This window comes from Neolamprologus brichardi, unplaced genomic scaffold (assembly GCF_056152115.1).
Source record: "Neolamprologus brichardi isolate AB-2024 unplaced genomic scaffold, ASM5615211v1 NODE_ptg000033l+_length_6344489_cov_1, whole genome shotgun sequence".
Lineage (NCBI taxonomy): Eukaryota > Metazoa > Chordata > Actinopteri > Cichliformes > Cichlidae > Neolamprologus > Neolamprologus brichardi.
Genome location: NW_028270137.1, coordinates 1,973,939 through 1,993,489, shown reverse-complemented (window position 1 = coordinate 1,993,489; position 19,551 = coordinate 1,973,939). Strand labels below are relative to the sequence as shown.

The 19,551-nt window shown below is 41.8% G+C and overlaps 2 protein-coding genes across 3 annotated transcripts; both read left to right on the top strand.

Annotated features, from left to right (window-relative positions):
• The first annotated feature begins 3,660 nt into the window (after positions 1-3,660).
• tlx1 (T cell leukemia homeobox 1) lies at positions 3,661-10,481 on the top strand. 2 transcript variants are annotated; one of them, XM_087837495.1, is made up of 3 exons: positions 3,661-4,191; positions 5,065-5,266; positions 7,759-10,481. In XM_087837495.1, the coding sequence occupies exons 1-3, from the start codon at positions 3,741-3,743 to the stop codon at positions 7,967-7,969; spliced, it is 864 nt and encodes a 287-aa protein (XP_087693621.1). In that variant the 5' UTR covers positions 3,661-3,740; the 3' UTR covers positions 7,970-10,481. The 2 variants fall into 2 exon arrangements, with proteins under 2 accessions (XP_087693621.1, XP_087693620.1); XM_087837494.1 differs by having other exon boundaries at positions 5,029-5,266.
• Positions 10,482-11,853: 1,372 nt separating this feature from the next.
• sdhaf4 (succinate dehydrogenase complex assembly factor 4) lies at positions 11,854-16,702 on the top strand. The gene is made up of 3 exons (XM_087837448.1): positions 11,854-12,002; positions 14,825-14,938; positions 16,423-16,702. Exons 1-3 carry the CDS (start codon positions 11,927-11,929, stop codon positions 16,530-16,532), a joined length of 300 nt encoding a protein of 99 aa, XP_087693574.1. The 5' UTR covers positions 11,854-11,926; the 3' UTR covers positions 16,533-16,702.
• Positions 16,703-19,551: the final 2,849 nt, after the last annotated feature.

Genomic DNA, 19,551 nt, shown 5'->3' with positions numbered 1-19,551 from the left:
TAGGGTCTTTACTTTATAATATAAGAGATAAGATAAGATAAGACTTTGCTGATCCCACGACGGGGAAATGTTTTGCGTTATCTCAGCTCAGGTACAGATATCAGAAGGAAAATACAAAAAATACAAATAAAATAAAGAATAAAATTTTTAAAAAGTAAGATAATACACTATATACAACGGTAGCATACACAGTATGTGATTATGGATATGGTTGTGGAAATATGCAAGACATAAACTACATAGCTTAACATAACTATTCTACCACTACTAGTCCAATGTATAGACATGTACACACACACACACAGGTACACACTAAATATACATATGTATACATATACATACATATATTTATCAATGCTATTTATTTTCTTGGTTAAGGATTTGATTATTTCTATGGGGGTAAGGGATAGGATAAGTAAGCCACGAGGCTTCAGCCTATTCCTTTTTCGGTTACTGTTTGAGTACATTTATGTAAAATTATAATCTGTTGTTGTTGTTTTTGTTGTTGTTGACTGAAATAAAAATTTCAATTCAAATTCAATTCAAATTCAAATATATACCTGCACACGTCCATACACATAGCATACACATCTGGCTAGAAGGAGACATCTTTTTAGGGGCAGGGATAGCTCGGTAGGTAGAGTGGTCGCCCCATAATCGGAAGGTCGTAGGTGCGAATCCACTGTACCGTCCCTGCACACTGCTCCCCGTGCGCCTGCTTACTGGCTGCCCACTGCTTCACTGAGTGAATGGGTCAAATGCAGAGAGAGTAAGTATACATTATCATTATTACAGAAGGTCCATTATGCATGAAGTGGTGACCGTGGATGTCCACAATGTCCAGTTACTTATGACTTTGTGATTGAGGAGTTATAGAGTCTAACTGCTGTTGGGATGAATGATTTTGAAAGCGCTCCTTCCTGCAGCGAGGGTGCCTCTTGAGCTTGGGAATTTGCTTCAGCTTTCACTACTGGGAAGCTTTTGGCAATTTGTTAAACCATACAGGTCTTTGATATCAGTTGTTTGCTGGGTCATTTTTTTAATATGACACATGTGAACATGTGATTTCTGATCAGGTTATTTTAACTTTGGTCTTTGCATGGGCATTACTTAGTTAGGGTCACAACCCAAGATAAGGGTCAAATAAAGCTATTGTGGAATTCCCAAAAGCTGCAATTTTCTAATTGTGACTTATGGCTGTCTTCAGAGGAGAGACAGTCCCAAAAGATTCCTGTGTTGTATTTTTTGTCTCTATGGGTAATTTCTCCCTTCATAATTGGGTTGATTTTTTTTTAAATAACACAGGCATTCACACTTTATTAAAGAAGGTACAGACATGCCTGCTTTGATGGCTCAACCAATGTGAGGAGGAAAAAAAACATTAAACACCAGTCTGCGGGGCCACGAAACTGTGCTCTCTAAATATTTATTTATTTATTATGACTGTAAACGTCATAAACACTAAACTAGAAAAATTAAGACAAACACAGGAAAAAAGCATAAAAAGAGTGTAAGACTCTAGAAAATAGGGATTCGGGTGTCATCTGGTTTTATGTTTTATTTTTTTAACTGAGAAACCTTATTAAAAAATCAGATCAGAAGACATGACACAAGTATTCGGGGCAGTGATCAAACAAATGTGTAAAAGTAGTTTGGCTCTACAATGTTCTGTGCCTTTTCTACAGGCAACAGTTTTCAACTTCAGTTAACGGTGATTATTCTGCTTGTGCTGCTTAAAGAGCCGAAATCAAAACCTCTTTCCAGTTTTTTTCCAGACTCCATGAGGCCCTTTGGGCTGAAATGAAAACGGCGACTTGATCATTTAGTTTACTGTTGGAGCCTCTCAGTGACATATTAGCACTTTAATCACACTCAGTTTTCTATAGCTGATTTTTTTCCCCAGTAGAAAGTTCAGAGTTTAGAGCTAAAATGCTCATTCATATTTGGAGCCATAAACTCGCATTTTGTAATAAATAAAATTATTTCTTAAAATCACTTTAGTTAAATGTATTTCCAAAAAACAGCAGCTGTGTTTTAGTGCAGTATTCCGTTTTAAAGCTGCTTTTCATGAAGAGATAAAACTTCCAAAACTGATTTTCTTGAAACCACGCTTGGAGTTAAGCTCAGTCTTGTGTTGTATTGGTGAGTTACTGCATTTGATCCTGTAATTTAGCAGCCTTCCCCTAATGTTCATTACTGGTCCCGTTTTAAACGAAGACCTGCACTTTAGTGTGCAGAAACGCTGCTAGGCATTAAAATTTGATGTCGACCGACTGGCCAGTGAAAACTCTTTAAAGGTATCAGATAGTAATCCCCACGTTAAGTAATTAAGTCCCAGTGGCTTTTAGAAGGAGAGAAAATCAATAAACTGTGCGGTTTAATTTTTCATTCACTTGACGAGGAGTTTCTCTAGTTGTGTCTTGAAATAAGCAAAATATAAAAGTTACTATATTAATTTTAGTATTGCTATGATCTACGATCCACGATTGAATAAATTTAGAACTGTTTGTTCTGGTAAGCTGCTATAAATATCGTCCTAATTTAAATCCGCGCGTAGTCATTGATCATTTCCAGAATCGTTAATATTTAAAATAAAAACAACACGCTATTTGTGCGTATTAACTTCAATTTTGAAATTTATGTTAGTTTTATTGTCTGCGGGGAAAACATTCCAGCAGCACCGTGTGCAGTTCTGTTTAAACACGACGCTGTTTGTGTCCCATCATCCCTCCAAACATGAATTAATGATGTCGATGCAACAACAAAGGAGCAGCGTACCATTCATTTATTTCAGTGATTCATATTTGAGCCCATTAGACCAAACTATCAAGGTTCCCAATTTTTGCAGCATAGATTAAAAATTGACTGCGTTGTGTTCTTTGAACTGGGGCCATTTCTTTGGTTGCAAAGAGTTCAGTTCACGGACCCACTTCAGCTGTCAGACCGTCGGCCGATCACAGAATTTAAATGTAACGGGGGGTCAATACATTTTTTTTTCTCTACCTGGGAAGTGTAGAGAAAAAAACAGTATTTATAGGGTCTATAAACACTGTTGCTGAGATAGATGTATGAAATGTTTAAATAAAAAAAACGGAAAATGTGTAAATGCTACTCAAATTTCCTTAAGCAAAAAAAAAAGTCGTTTTTGTTTTCTTAATTCATATTTCTACAGCTCCTCTTAGCTCAGCGCCGCGCAGCTGGGAGAAAATGACCCAAACTGAATTTGCAATCCTTTCACTGCGGGAATTCACACCAGCACTAGAACAAATGAAAACTACTGACTTTAACGTCAGAGAATGAAGAAAGAAGCACAAACGGTTTGTTTCAGGTTGTTAAGCTAAATATTGGGCTGAAGGCCTGAAGGGCCGCACAGTAAATGTCCAAAAAAAAAAAAAGTGCCAAAAGCAGAAACATCTTCAATTGTTTCCAACTGATCGTGTGCGGCTGTTAATTTGTGTTTTAGAGAGCAGTCGCCTATTTAACCAGTTGAGCTCGCTGGCCTGAAACCGGATCTTCATCTCTGTCTAATCTCTGGCAGTTTGACTGGTGTCCTCGTGCGCTGGGAGGGGAGTATGGGATGTGGGGGTGTTGGGGTTCTCCTGCAAACGCACACAGAAAGACGCATGCACTAGAACTACCGGAGCTCGCGTGAGCACAAACATTAGAGTTCAGGAAGTGGCGCGTGAAGCAGCCTAAATTCCTCGCGCAGGAGCGGGGGCTCGCGGCGGCTCGTGGAGGCCATGGATCACATAGGGATACTGGGGGCACACCTGCAGCAGCACGCGCAAGTGGAGTCCATCAGTTTCGGCATCGATCAGATCCTCAGCAACGTGGAGCAAAGCTGCATGTTGGGCACGAGGATGCACGAGCCGGACTACGGACACCTGGCCTACAACGGCGGCGCGAGCGGCGGCGTGAACGGAGGTTTCACGTGCAACAGCAGCGGATATAACGGCACCGGCAGCGCGTGCGGGATGTCTTCCCTCGGCGGTGCTTATCAAATGAGTATGGGCGTGAATATGAACGGTGCTAACGTCAACTCCGCCGGGGTCATCCGTGTCCCCGCTCACCGGCCTCTGAGCGCCGGGAACTCTTCCATGCCTGCGATGAGCGGGACCATCAACAACCTGACGGCGCTCACGTTCCCATGGATGGAGAGCAACCGACGCTACACTAAAGACAGATTCACAGGTATCCACTTATTATTATTAGAATTACTAGAAGTAGAATTTATTGGTCCTTCCTATGATGAAAATGTAAATGTACCTGGCAGACGTTTTGCGGTTTCTCTTCATTTTATAGCCCGATTATTTATTGTTTAAAATAAAAAAAAGAATAATATGAGTGTGTGTGGAAGAGAGGATAAAATAGCAATACTAAACATTAGTTTAAACTCGCGGTACTTTTTAATTAAAAGCAAATGTCCACTTACAATAAAACGGGGGAAAGAGAAGAATCAGTTATTCTCAGCAGTAATTTGTACATAGACACGTTATCCGGGTGACTGTTGAAAACCTGTGGCTGCCTCTGTGTGTTTGTGGAGCCGCTCCGCCTCTGTTTAGTAACTGCGCCGTGTTTCTAATATAAAACTATTGCTTTTAAATTTTGAAAATATAATTTTGTTTGTAACTTAATATGTGGCTGATTTACCTTAAGACAATGTGGTGGTTTGATCGTGGTTTTTAACCAATTCAATCCCTGAATTAAAATATATATACATAATTTTAAAAAATGATTTCTATTCAATTCAATTCAATTTTATTTATATAGCGCCAAATCACAACAAATGTCGCCTCAAGGCGCTTCATAGATACAGAGAAAAACCCAACAATTTCTGCATTATATATTTAAAAAAACTATTGATATGTGTGATATATGTAATAGTTGTATTTATTTTTACGGAGCTGCTTTTCCTCCTGCTACGCTGCTGGTGCGCTCTCGGTTTCTTTTTGCCCTGCATCCTGCTTCCCTGTCCTGTCTCATCCTGTCCTTTCCTTTCTCGTCCTTCTGCCCTTCTCTCCTGTTTAGTGTCCCTCTCACCCCTCACTGTAACACGTCGTGTAGGTCACCCTTATCAGAACCGGACACCGCCGAAGAAGAAAAAGCCCCGGACGTCCTTCACCCGCTTGCAGATCTGTGAGCTGGAGAAACGCTTTCACCGGCAGAAGTACCTGGCGTCGGCGGAACGTGCTGCGCTGGCCAAAGCACTGAAGATGACCGACGCACAAGTCAAAACCTGGTTCCAAAACAGACGCACCAAGTGGAGGTGAAGTTACCTGTATATACGCGTTTGTACAAAATCTACCGAACATGCGCTGAACAGACCTTCTTATCAAAGACTGCGTGTCTGTTTGATTCCTGGGGGATGTCAGGAAAACCATCTGTGTTTTTTAAAGGTCTCCTTGGATCCAAATACTCCACCATGAGTTTCCCTTTTGTGACGTTATCTTGTTGTGTTCTTATTTGCACATTTAATCCTCATAGAGGCCACGTAGAGACTGTGTAGCTTAATTTCATTGCAGGATTGTGGTGAAGTGCCTGATAGAAAACTTCCTCCCAATTTAACAAGGCCATTGGACAAATTAATTAAAATGAAATGAGCCTACTAATAGCTACTGGCATGTATATACACTGTAAAAAAAATCCGTAAAAATACAGTACAATCTACTGTATAAACGTGAAGGAATACATATAAATGTACGTTTAAGGATATAAAGAACTATATTTAATGAGTTACAGTGAAAAGAAGTGCTTGGAAATAATAATATAAACAGAAATTAAAATTTTTCTATTAACGGAAAATATCAGGTAATGATACAGAAAATATACTGTGAATAAACGGAATTTTCCGTTTTATAGCTGAAGGAAATATCCGTAAATAGTACAGAGAGTATACTGTAAATCTACAGAATTTTCCATTTTATCATTTACAGAAAAGTCTGTCAAACTTCCATAAAAAAACAGAAAATGTACTGGCAGAAAATTACCGGGACATTTTCCGTTTTTCTACGGAATATTTTTTTTACAGTGTAGCTCAACTTGGAGACACTGAAACAGGCGCTCTGTGAAGATTTCTCGCTCTGTGACTTTTAAAATATGTTAATATTGTTGAACATTTCTCTGTCTGTAGAAATCTCTTTTTTTTTGTCCTAGAAATAATAATTTTCTGTGTCACAGAAAAGCTCAGAAAAGGCTTTTAATACTACTTTCCCATTTCTACATTTTTAAGAGCAAATTCAGCAACAGAAAACATTTTCATAATAATAACTATTAAAGATCAAACATCACTGATATTTGAAAGAAACTGTTTGCATTAGCCTATTTTAGTTAGAGTCAGGGGCGATTTTAGCCCATTTTTGGGGGTGCTTCAGCACCCCCAAAATGAATCAAAGCACCCCCAAAGATTTCTTACTTTTTTTGACAATATTTGTTGTTTGTGTGACACACTATTAAAAATATAAAAAGCATACAGTACTTAATTGAGACGGAACATTTTAACAGCAAAAGTTTAGATAACCCCTCCCCCCTCCCAAAATGGTTTGTTCCAGCTCGGCTCTCCCTTGCTCTGCAGCGCCGTTGCTGCCAGAGCGATAGTGGCTGAGACGCAGCGGAGCGGAGGGGGAAGTACCTGGCTTAAAACAGGACATATTAGCTGCATTTAACCTTCAGTTACTCTTTATATAGTTGGTAGGAGTCAGACCATGTTTCTTTTTAGCTGAAAAACATTACACCAGGTAACCTGCAGTGTTGAAAATGTCTTTTCCGACGATGTTTGCTACCCTACAATCCGTCCTGCTCTGTAGTAAAATCAGTGATATTTGACCGTCCCGTTGCTCCCATTGAAATTTATACAGCCTATTTAAAATCTAAAACTTAATATTATCTTGCCTGCTGTTGGTTACCACTGTCCTGTTTGAAATGTAATGAGAGAAACTGGTTATTTTGTCATATGTGCATGTGCCGATATTGAACCCAAGTTACTAACTAGCTAACTGACTGGATGCAGTACAGAGAGGCAGCCTCTCTGTACTGCATACTCACTATGAGCATCATTATGAGCATCATTCATTATTCTTCCGCAGTAATTAAGGTTAGGATATGGTTTTTTTTTTTATTCCAATCCATTCTTCTTTTGCAGCATTTAAATAACCTTGATCAGATTTGATGGTTTTGTTACAGACTTTTCAAAAAAGTGTTTTGCTTTTCTTTCACAAATGTGGGGATTAAATTGTGTTAAAATGTACAAAACAGTGATGTCATCTTTTGTGACGAGGAACCAGGCACAGAGAGACTTGATGAATTTAAGAATCTTATGATTTAATAAAGAAATTTGCAGACTTGCACAGAGAGGGTAAAATTATGATGACTGATAATGGAGATGAAGTCAGCAGACGATGAGGACAGGGAGGAACAGGGGTTTAAATGCACCAAGGAGACAGTCAGAGGGAACTCGGGACAACTGGAGACATTTAAGGATGCAGGGACTGACAGAGACGGGGAAGACGTCTCATCGTGACGAGTAAAGTTTATCTTGCCTGGATGGGCAGCTCTCTGGGTGCTCAGCACCCCCAAAGCTCTGATCCTAGAATCGCCCCTGGTTAGAGTTGAGCTACATGAAAACATATAGCCTAACTGTCCAAATTCTCTGTGTCTCCCAAAACAAACTGATGTAGCCTGATTCTGATCAGTGTCGCAGCTCGTGCTTGTACACTGTGCTGAATCTGTGCTCGATCTCATGTCATTCTGTTGTTGATACAGACGGCAAACGGCGGAGGAGCGGGAGGCTGAGCGGCAGCAGGCCAATCGGATCCTCATGCAGCTGCAGCAGGAGGCCTTCCAGAAGACGATCAACCAACCCGTGACCCCGGACCCGCTGTGCCTACAGAACAGCTCTCTGTTTGCCCTGCAGAGCCTGCAGCCATGGAACGAGAATACCGCAAAGATAAGCAGCGTAACTGCCTGCGAGTAGAATCAGCACAAACCATCCAGCAGGGTGTCCGAGAGACTGCTTAATAGCAGAGAAGCTGGCTAAAGCTTACATGCAAGGTCACGTCCCTGTTCTTGTTGTCACCCATCTACTGTCAGATAGACATTGAAGCGCCATCAGACAGAGTCCCCCAGCACTACTCGCTCTTAATGGGGATCACAGTCTGAGGTGGATCCTTCAGCGGTCTGGAGTGAATCCAGCCCTGCAGACACCAAGGTTTAATCTTTGGGAGTAATTTGGAGGAGTACTGATGGACAGTGTTACAGAGTGGCATCGAAGAGTTGTTGTAGCTACTGTAATTTCCTAAAAGAGACTAAATGATTAATGGCTAAATAACGTATTTTCATATGGGGTCTCTTACAAAAACAATATGCTTCTGCAATCAGTGTCTATCCAGCCCCTCACAGCAGTTTGTGATGTAGCTGCGACTTTTAATCTGTTGACTTGTGTTGCTGGACACAAGTTTCACCTTTTTGTGTTGCATATTATCCTACACTATGTCATGCACACGAAATGAATTTTGGCTTACTGCAGCATAAAAGAGCACTTATTTTATCACCTGAGATGAACAGCGAGAGTGAAGAGAGTAAACCTGTGTGTTTCACCCCGTCTCGGCTATATATGGGGAACAAATACCATGGCACTTTACAAGTACGTTTAACAAGAAACATACTTTTCACCACAGTTTAGCTCATGTTACATTTTCTTTTCTCTTATTTTTGTAAAAGGGTTTTACAGACTGTATTTTCACCACTGTAACGCAAAGGATCTTAGACCTGACACCAAAAAACAATGACAAAAAGCTGTCGTGTGTTCATTTTTTGCCCACTGTGTGTGTGTGTGTGTGTGTTTGTGTGTGTGTGTGTGTGTGTGTGTGTGTGTTTGTGTGTGTGTGTGTGTGTTTGTGTGTGTGTGTGTGTGTGTGTGTGTGTTTGTGTGTGTGTGTGTGTGTTTCCCTGTGTGACACGCTAATGGCTGAAGTGAAAAAATAATGAATTTCTTCAAATACTATGATTGTGTTATGTTCTGTAATTTAAGTCGCAGGCTGTCGTTAAAGTATCTCACTGTTGATCAGTCAGTTCTCACAGCACTTCCAGATACAAATCAGGGGTTTGAATTTTGCTTTGCTTATTTTTTTGTTCTTCTCATACATTCGTGTATAAACAAAAACATAAATGTGGATATTTTCTGCTTTTTTTCACTGACGCCAACAGACTGCAGGAGCAGGTTTGTGCGTGTACACATGTGTGATGTGACGTTTGCCAGCACTGGTTTCTGAAAGGCTGAAGGAGGATTTCATCATCCACTCAGAAATATCAGTGCTGAGCCGCTGAAGCTGATCCACACTGGTGCCTCCTGGAATTCCTTTCCCCCAACACACACACACACATCCCTGCAACAGCCTGAAATCAGATTAAATCATAATGTTGGGGGCTGTGATGCTTATACATTAATAAACACATCCCAATTGTATGTTTAAGAAAGACAACAAGGCAGCGAAGAATCCGCTGCACATCCAGGATCACAGCAAAAAGTCCTGCAGGTCAGGCCAGAATAAATGCCCTGAGTAAGATGATGATGATGTGAGCTTCATGTGCTGCCTCCGAGCTCACCCTCGAGTCCTCCTCGCACTGAGTGAGCTCTGTCTTAAATGGAGAACAACACAGAGAAATGTGCCTGGATCAAAGTGAGCTGAGCATCCAGACAGTGGACGTGTGGCTTTAGAGTAATCTACATATGAATCAAGATTATCTCCTGACCAGTTTGAATACTTCTGAACAAAAGTCATTATCAGGGGTTAAAGTGGGCAACGGCTTTCTGGCACCTTCAGTTAACAAGCAATTAATTGTGTGTGTGTGTGTGTGTGTGTGTGTGTGTGTGTGTGTGTGTGTGTGTGTGTGTGTGCGCGCGTGCTGCAGCCTGGTTTGCTTCCAGTGATGTCATTGACATACTTATTCAAAAATAAATAATGGTGTTGCACGGCCCGCTGCGTCATGCACTCTGAAGTGATTCTTTGCAACAGTTGGATCCTGTGGAGATGAGGATTTTAAAAAGCTCTAGAAGGAGGGTAAGAGGGTAAGAGGGCCTTTACATCGTCGTTGTTTATAAGGTCCCAATATCAGCTGTCCCATTTAAGCTGATGCTGTGGCCAGTGTCTCTATAAACTGGACTCATGTGAGACTGGACTGTATATACTGGGTGTGTGATTTTGCTTTCTCTCACTTGATTCAGGTGCCCAACACTTTTTTGTCCTGTGAAAACAGCTGACTCCACTGTCAGCTGCAGTACAAGAGCAGAGGGAGTTTCTAGATCTTCATCTGGGCAGCTGAACACTCCAGGCGCACAGCGCTGCTCAACAGTTAGAGGGCTAAGCTCCAAAATGAAGCTGTTAATAATAATGTTATATCATTACGTCATCATTCTGCATGCTTTAATGTCAAAGAATTATTTTACAGCTGCTGCTTGAAATAAAGTTCAAGTATTTTAATTGCAAGTCGTGTCTGAAATTTTATATTTTCATTATATACCAATACTAGTGTGTGTGTGTGTGTGAGTGCGTGCGCGTGTGCGCGCGAGTGTGTGCGTGCGTGCGTGTGCGCGCGCGCGCGCGTGTTTGTGTGTGTGCGGTGGGGGGTATTGTATGAAAATGTTAATTTTGAAGGGGTGATGACTGCCATTCACTTAACCTCTTAGGTGGCATTATTTTATTGGCTGGTTGTTGATGATTCACTGTTAAGTTTTTATTCTAATAACTTTTGCTGTCACGTTAATTTGACAGCAAAGGTTATTCCATCTAAAATTTGGTGCACTGGAAATATAAAGTAGAATAACATGACTTTACTCATCAATTTAACTCACTGGTAAATGCGGAGGGTGCACATGATAAAAAGAAAAAAATATGGCATGCATATGTTTTTTATTATTGTCATTATTATTATTATTGCTGTTGTTTTGTATTGCTGTATTTAATATTTAGTTTCTACTATGGCTTGACTAAAATGTTTATGACAGTCATTTTGATCAATATTAAGATCACGGTTATTCGCTCATTTTGCTGACAAAAATGTTTTTGTTACACTTAAAATTAACACTACTCTCACATCAATGTAAATCCAAAGCGTATTTTAGAAAAACATAAAAATCAATTGAAATAAAAAATTCCACTAAAACCGAACAGAAAACGAAAGCAACAAATTTTTCTTTTATCACTGTTTGGATCGGGACTATTTGTCACGATTATTTCTTAAGTTTAATGAGAAAAATACTTTTGTTGCACGTAAAAATAACACTCTATTCATTGTACGTGTATGATGTAAATAAAACATAGAAAAGTCCTCCACAGCTGTGAGATCACGCTCCACGCGTTCGTGTACAGTTCAGGTGTTGCAGGAGATCGTGTATCTTGTCTTGTACTGTGAACCCTAAGCCTTCCATCCTCGGTGGGTTTATCGGACAAATTTGGAAAAACTGTTTGACTTTGATGGGATGCAGCTGTGTGGTGACCCCGTGTTTTCCGTCCAGACCAGCGAGCTGTGATTTGCACACGCAGACAGCGCTGATTCAGGGAGCGGCTGCTCTGCTTTCCTTTGTATTCTGTTAGCAAAGCGCGTGTTTTTGTATTGCTTGATCTCATTAATTTAACTGAAAATTAAAACTGCGAACTAGATTAAAATTCGATGAATTGCACAACCCTATTTCTGCATGTGAAGCTGTATTTTAATTAAATAATCAGCGTAGAAACCGACGAGTCAATATCAAAACGGATATTTAGCCTTTATCTCCCCCTGCTGGCTGCACGCAGCACTGCACTGGCTCGCCGATCACTATTCGTCGCTAGGTGATGATGAAAATTGCGTAAATGTTAGTCGACAAACAGTAACGTCATTGTATAAGTGCAGGCGGAGTGCGTTGAAAACAGCTGCTGGTTTCTCTTTAGAGATGTCTCTTCTGCGCGCGTGTTCCTCCAGCAGACAGCTGTTCTGTAGGAGTCCAGCTGCGGAGCCGCTTTTCACAGGTCAGTTTGTTCGCTTCAGTGAGAGAAAACGGAACCTCGGAAATGGACTATATTTGCAAGTTGTTGTTGTTCTTTAAATGCTTTATTTAATACATCTACCCGCAGAGCCAGGAGGAGGTCATGTACATAATTAATGAACAGAAGAGTCCGTTTTCTAAATAATGGATAAATGTTTCTTCTTCTGTATTCTGTAAGGGAGAAAACTCACACTTCTTGACATTTAAGTGGGTCTAGAAGCAGCTGAGAAAGATTATAGATGTGTGTTAATGTGTGCAACACACAACAACAATGTTCAGTGACTAAGAGCAAACCTCAGCAACCTGAACAGGATCCAGTAACCATCACAGTGGCAGATATCCAGGAAAGGGTCTCTGGACAGCACCAGGCTAACAAAGAAGCTAACTGCACTCCACAGCACCTGGCAGCACAAATGAACCAGCTGCTGATGGACAAGATTGATTGGGAATGGCTAATACAGGGGTGTCAAACTCCAGGCTTCGAGGGCCGGTGTCCTGCAGATTTTAGATATCACCTTGGGTCAACACACCTGAATCAAATGATTAGTTCATTACCAGGTTTCTGGAGAACTTCAAGACATGTTGAGGAGGTCATTTATCCATTTAAATCAGCTGTGTTGGATTAAGGAAACATCTAAAACCTGCAGGACACCGGCCCTCGAGGCCTGGAGTTTGACACCTGTGGGCTAATTGATTCCCAAGGATCCCCAGAAAGGACCAGTCCCATCCAACTACCACCAATAACCTGCCTCAATACAACAGGGAAGCACCTGTCAGGGGTCATAAGTGCTAAGATGAACAGTACATGTTTCAATACATGATCAGGGCACTGAAGGGAATTGTCAAGCACACTAGAGGAGAAAAACATAAGCTAATGTTAGATGGAGCAGCCACACGAGACTGAACAACCTGTGCACCGCCTGGATTCAATTCAATTCAATTCAATTCAATTTTATTTATATAGCGCCAAATCACAACAAAAGTCGCCTCAAGGCGCTTCATAGATACAGAGAAAAGCCCAACAATCATATGACCCCCTATGAGCAAGCACTTTGGCGACAGTGGGAAGGAAAAACTCCCTTTTAACAGGAAGAAACCTCCGGCAGAACCAGGCTCAGGGAGGGGCGGGGCCATCTGCTGTGATTGGTTGGGGTGAGAGAAGGAAGACAGGATAAAGACATGCTGTGGAAGAGAGACAGAGATTAATAACAGATATGATTCAATGCAGAGAGGTCTGTTAATACATAGTGAGTGAGAAAGGTGACTGGAAAGGAAAAACTCAATGCATCATGGGAATCCCCCGGCAGCCTACATCTATTGCAGCATAACTAAGGGAGGATTCAGGGTCACCTGGTCCAGCCCTAACTATATGCTTTAGCAAAAAGGAAAGTTTTAAGCCTAATCTTAAAAGTAGAGATAGTGTCTGTCTCCTGAATCCAAACTGGAAGCTGGTTCCACAGAAGAGGGGCCTGAAAACTGAAGGCTCTCCCTCCCATTCTACTTTTAAATACTCTAGGAACAACAAGTAGGCCTGCAGAGTGGGAGCGAAGTGCTCTAATAGGGTGATATGGTACTACAAGGTCATTAAGATAAGATGGGGCCTGATTATTTAAGACCTTGTATGTGAGGAGCAGGATTTTGAATTCAATTCTGGATTTAACAGGAAGCCAATGAAGGGAAGCCAAAACAGGAGAAATATGCTCTCTCTTTCTAGTCCCTGTCAGTACTCTTGCTGCAGCATTTTGGATTAGCTGAAGGCTTTTCAGTGAGTTTTTTGGACATCCTGATAATAATGAATTGCAGTAGTCCAGCCTGGAAGTAATAAATGCATGAACTAGTTTTTCAGCGTCACTCTGAGACAGGATATTTCTAATTTTAGAGATGTTGCGCAAATGGAAGAACGCAGTCTTACATATTTGTTTAATATGTGCGTTGAAGTCAAAAATGACTCCAAGGTTCCTCACAGTGTTACTGGAGGCCAAGGTAATGCCATCCAGAGTAAGAATCTGGTTAGATACCATATTTCTACCATATTGACCACAAGAAGCTGTATGTCTCAACATGGTTTCTAGAGTGCCTGGAACTGTGCACGATACCCTGAGAGCAGCAACTCAGTGTTGATGCGGCGAACAACACTACAGGGCAGGAGTGAACGAAACATCGACTCACTGATCCACGCCACGAACATCTGCAGCGGTGACATCAGAATGTCGTTCGGACTGGAGAAATGTAATTGAGTGGTAACAAAGAGAGCAAAGGTAGTAATTGAAGGCAAAGGGGAACATTACTGAGGATAGCAATGTGTACCTGGAAATCCCCCGGGCAAAGGGAAACCATGAAGAGGCCGCTAGGAAAGCCACAACCACCAAATATCTGCAGAGGAAGCTGAATGGGAAGAACAAGATCCAGGCAATCAACATCTGCGCCCTGCTGGGATAATAAACTGGCCAAAGGAGGAAACAGAAGCCACTGACATCAAGACAAGGAACTTCCTTACCATGCATGGAGGATTTCACCCCAAACCCAGCACCCTAAGTCTGTATGCTAAGTGGAAGGAAGGTGGCCGAGGACTAGTGAGTGTTAACGCCAGTATACAGGAAGATAGGTACAACTGATAGTGCATAGTGAATATTTTAGGCAGCAGAAACCTGAGAACGAAGACGAGCAAGAACAGGAACCATCATGGAAGGTCAGGCCCCTTCCATAGGAGAAGTGGCCAGGGTACAGATCTTCAACAAAACAAAAGTGGACAAGATGCCATTGAATAAACTGGAACCTAATGCTTGAGTGTGTCTCTTCCTTCAGGGTGTTTGCGGGCAGCCAGCAGAGCGGTGAATGACAAGGAGCCATTGAAGAAGCCCAAAACCCCAAAAGGACGGTTTGACAACCTCGAAGAGACGAGCAAAGATGTGCTAGAAAGTGAGAAAGAGACAAAGCATTTTGTGCATCTGGTTAACAAACAGTTACAAGTTGACAACCAAAGTGATCAGCGAACAAACTGTAAATGATACTGTTAATAATCAGGGTATCAGGGTAAAGTAGATGTGCTGTTTCTTTATTACATTTTTTGTTTTTAGAAACATGAACAGAGATTAAGAGTAAAACTGTTGATGACCGCATGGCGGTGGAACAGTGTTCAGCACTGTACTGGGTTGTCTAAGGAGCTTGGAAAGAAAAGCGTCTGGACTTCTTTAAGTTACTTAAAGACGTTTCACCTTCATCCGAGAAGCTTCTTCAGTTCTAAGGTCAAATGATGGCGAGTCCCAGAGTCCCATTTGACCTTAGAACTGAAGAAGCTTCTCAAGCTCCTTTGACTACGATGACCTGGATGACTGAGAACCTTCACAGACACTGTACTGGGTTCTCCTCCAACAGTCTTAAAGCATGCAGTTAGTGGAGTTGGGTTAACTGGTCGTTCTAAATTGCCTATAGTTGTAAATGTGAGTGTGAATGGTTGTCAGTCTCTCTGTTAGCTCTGCAGCAGGCTGATGACCTGTCCGAGGTGTCCCTCACCTTTCGTCCTGTGGCAGCTGGAATCGTGTCCTGCTCCAAATAAAATCAGAATTTCAGAGTTTCAATCTGGAACTGCAGTTTGTACTTCCTATTCAGAAAGTCAGAGCCAACCCTCCAACCCTGAGGGACCAGTTCAAGGTGATGGTGGTAGTGAATTTAAACAGATTAAATAAGTGAGCCATAAGCAGCACACTGAGCCGACTCTGTCCATGAACGCGCTGCAGGAGTGTGTTCAAGCTCTAAAAGCTAGTGTGCTACGTTGGTAGTTATACATGAATGTTTTTATGAGCATGCTATGTTTTTTTCCTCACTTTTCAAACGTTGTTACTGGAACACAAACTCAGGAGTCACATCCACGTTCTGTCCGACATCTGGGATGTTGGTTTTTGGGAAGTGTTTATAGGGAAATGGCTCACAAGTGCAAACTGTAATCTCCAGAATGAGCATGAAGTTAAATCAGTTGTTGAAATGGATTCTCAAACTTTCATATTAAGAAACATTTTTAGACTGTGTGCTTAGTCCTCCTAACAAAACATTTTCATTTGAATGGTGGGTTTATTTAGACGAGGTATATTTTTATATTTAATATGCATTTTCATTACAAATTGCTCTACAGCACAGGTGTCGAAATCCAGGCCTCGAGGGCCGCCGTCCTGCTTGTTTTCCAACTAACCTGCCCTTTTAGCTTCTTATTGGCAAAGCACACCTGATCCAGGTGATCAACAGCAGGTAGGGCGGGGATATCTCAAAAACAAGCAGGATGCTGGCCCTCGAGGACTGGAGTTTGACACCCCTGGTCTAGAGGTTTCAAAAGGTCTGAAAGTCACCTTATTGTAAGCTGAGAAAAGGAAAACTGTCCCTGAAGATCTCAATCACTCTTATTTTTTCAGAGTTCCCTGATGATGTGAACCCTGTGACGAAGGAGAAGGGGGGCCCACGGGGTCCAGAGCCAACTCGCTACGGAGATTGGGAGAGGAAGGGCCGGTGTGTAGACTTCTAGCTGATTATCTGTAAATGAATATGTACCTTATGAGTATGGAGATGTTCTGTAAAATGACATACTGATGCAGTTTGGAGATGTGTGCAGCCATTAGTGGTTTTCTGTCTTTTGTTTAATCGTGATGGAGGAGCAACGAGCAAGTTGCCAAATTAAATAAAACAACAAAGATACACTTTGTGTTTTCATTGATGTCAAAAGTATGACTACAGAGACACTTCTGTTGTGGCCCACGCTGTTTTTCTCTTGTCTACCATTTTCTATCAAAGCAGGTACAGGAATATGATCAGGTGCTTGGGTTCACTGCATATGGAATGTGCACACTTACGTTGTGTTTGTTGTGTCCTGTTACCATCATATACAGAGAACTAACTGAACACTCGGGCCTTTCTTGCATTTTGTTTTAAGAACAATTACACATGAAAAAGTCATTAAATATCAGTGGAAACATTTAAACACAGACTTCAACTTCAAAGAGCCACAATAGTCTTCTGTCACAGACTTAGTTCATCTCATACTTAATGGGTTAATGTTCAAAAAAGTCAAAAATCACTTACCGGTAAGTATTTTACGAGGTTGAGTTTGCACATTGATGGTGTTCTGCTACAGCTGTGAGGAAAAACATGACTGTCGGTTCTGTCTCTACATATACAGTGGGGCAAAAAAGTATTTAGTCAGCCACCGATTGTGCAAGTTCCCCCACTTAAAATGATGACAGAGGTCAGTAATTTGCACCAGAGGTACACTTCAACTGTGAGAGACAGAATGTGAAAAAAAAATTCATGAATTCACATGGTAGGATTTGTAAAGAATTTATTCGTAAATCAGGGTGGAAAATAAGTATTTGGTCACCTCAAACAAGGAAAATCCCTGGCTCTCACAGACCTGTAACGTCTTCTGTAAGAAGCTTTTCTGTCCCCCACTCGTTACCTGTATGAATGGCACCTGTTTGACCTCATCACCTGTATAAAAGACACCTGTCCACAGCCTCAACCAGTCAGACTCCAAACTCCGCCATGGCCAAGACCAAAGAGCTTTCGAAGGACACCAGGAAAAGAATTGTAGACCTGCACCAGACTGGGAAGAGTGAATCTACAATAGGCAAGCAGCTTGGTGTGAAAAAATCAACTGTGGGAGCAATCATCAGAAAATGGAAGACATACAAGACCACTGATAATCTCCCTCGATCTGGGGCTCCACGCAAGATCTCATCCCGTGGGGTCAAAATGATCATGAGAACGGTGAGCAAAGATCCCAGAACCACACGGGGGGACCTGGTGAATGACCTGCAGAGAGCTGGGACCAAAGTAACAAAGGTCACCATCAGTAACACACTACAACGGCAGGGAATCAAATCCCGCAGTGCCAGACGTGTTCCGCTGCTGAAGCCAGTGCATGTCCAGGCCCGTCTGAAGTTTGCCAGAGAGCACATGGATGATACAGCAGAGGATTGGGAGAATGTCATGTGGTCAGATGAAACCAAAGTAGAACTTTTTGGTATAAACTCAACTCGTCGTGTTTGGAAGAAGAAGAATACTGAGTTGCATCCCAAGAACACCATACCTACTGTGAAGCATGGGGGTGGAAACATCATGCTATGGGGCTGTTTTTCTGCCAAGGGGACAGGATGACTGATCCGTGTTAAGGACAGAATGAATGGGGCCAAGTATCGTGAGATTTTGAGCCAAAACCTCCTTCCATCAGTGAGAACTTTGAAGATGAAACGAGGCTGGGTCTTCCAACATGACAATGATCCAAAACACACCGCCCGGGCAACAAAGGAGTGGCTCCGTAAGAAGCATTTGAAAGTCCTGGAGTGGCCTAGCCAGTCTCCAGACCTCAACCCCATAGAAAATCTGTGGCGGGAGTTGAAAGTCCGTGTTGCTCGGCGACAGCCCCAAAACATCACTGCTCTTGAGAAGATCTGCATGGAGGAATGGGCCAAAATACCAGCTACTGTGTGTGCAAACCTGGTAAAGACCTATAGTAAACGTTTGACCTCTGTTATTGCCAACAAAGGTTATGTTACAAAGTATTGAGTTGTATTTTTGTTATTGACCAAATACTTATTTTCCACCCTGATTTACGAATAAATTCTTTACAAATCCTACCATGTGAATTCATGGATTTTTTTTTTCACATTCTGTCTCTCACAGTTGAAGTGTACCTCTGGTGCAAATTACTGACCTCTGTCATCATTTTAAGTGGGGGAACTTGCACAATCGGTGGCTGACTAAATACTTTTTTGCCCCACTCTATGTGTTCAGATTGATAAATATAAAAGTGGTGGGGTTACAGGATCGTGGTCCCATGTCCCTTCTTCAGGCGGCGCCCAGCTGGGAACAATGGGCTAAGGCCCGGCTACCAGGCACCCTCTGCAGGCCTGGCTCCAGGGCGGGGTCCCCGTTTAACCCTACGTCGGTCAGGGTGAACTGTTCCCTCAATGTTGCACTCACAGGAGTCTTTAACCAATAGAATGAATAAGAAAATATAATAATGATTCTAATGACAGTGTGTGAAGATGGCCTTGGAGGCTGCTGCGTGTGTGTGTATGTGGAAATGATGGGAGGGGGAGTTACTCCGACACTAAGAAACCATTAATGTAAAAGAATGAATGACTTTTAAAATGTATGATTTAATAAAATTAATTGTATTTAGTATATTGTGATTGGCACAGGATTCTGAAGAGAAATAAGTGAATGATAAATGTAATTAAATCCGATTGACACTAGGTGATTGTCCAGACTGGAAGATTGAGGGAGAGATACAAATCAGCACTTGGCAGAGTATAAACGAGTGCGCACAGGAGTATCCAGCATCGTTACGTCCTCTAGTTATGTAATGAGCAGAAGACATCATCAGCTTTGGGGTTCCACAGTTAGAAATTATAGCAAGTAACACCAACCAATGCCAACACTGTGGTAAGAACAACCAAATCTATTATATCCACACAGAGATGGGCACTTTGTGCATCTTTGAACACTACTCCATCATAAAAATATTAGAGGTGGGAATCACCATA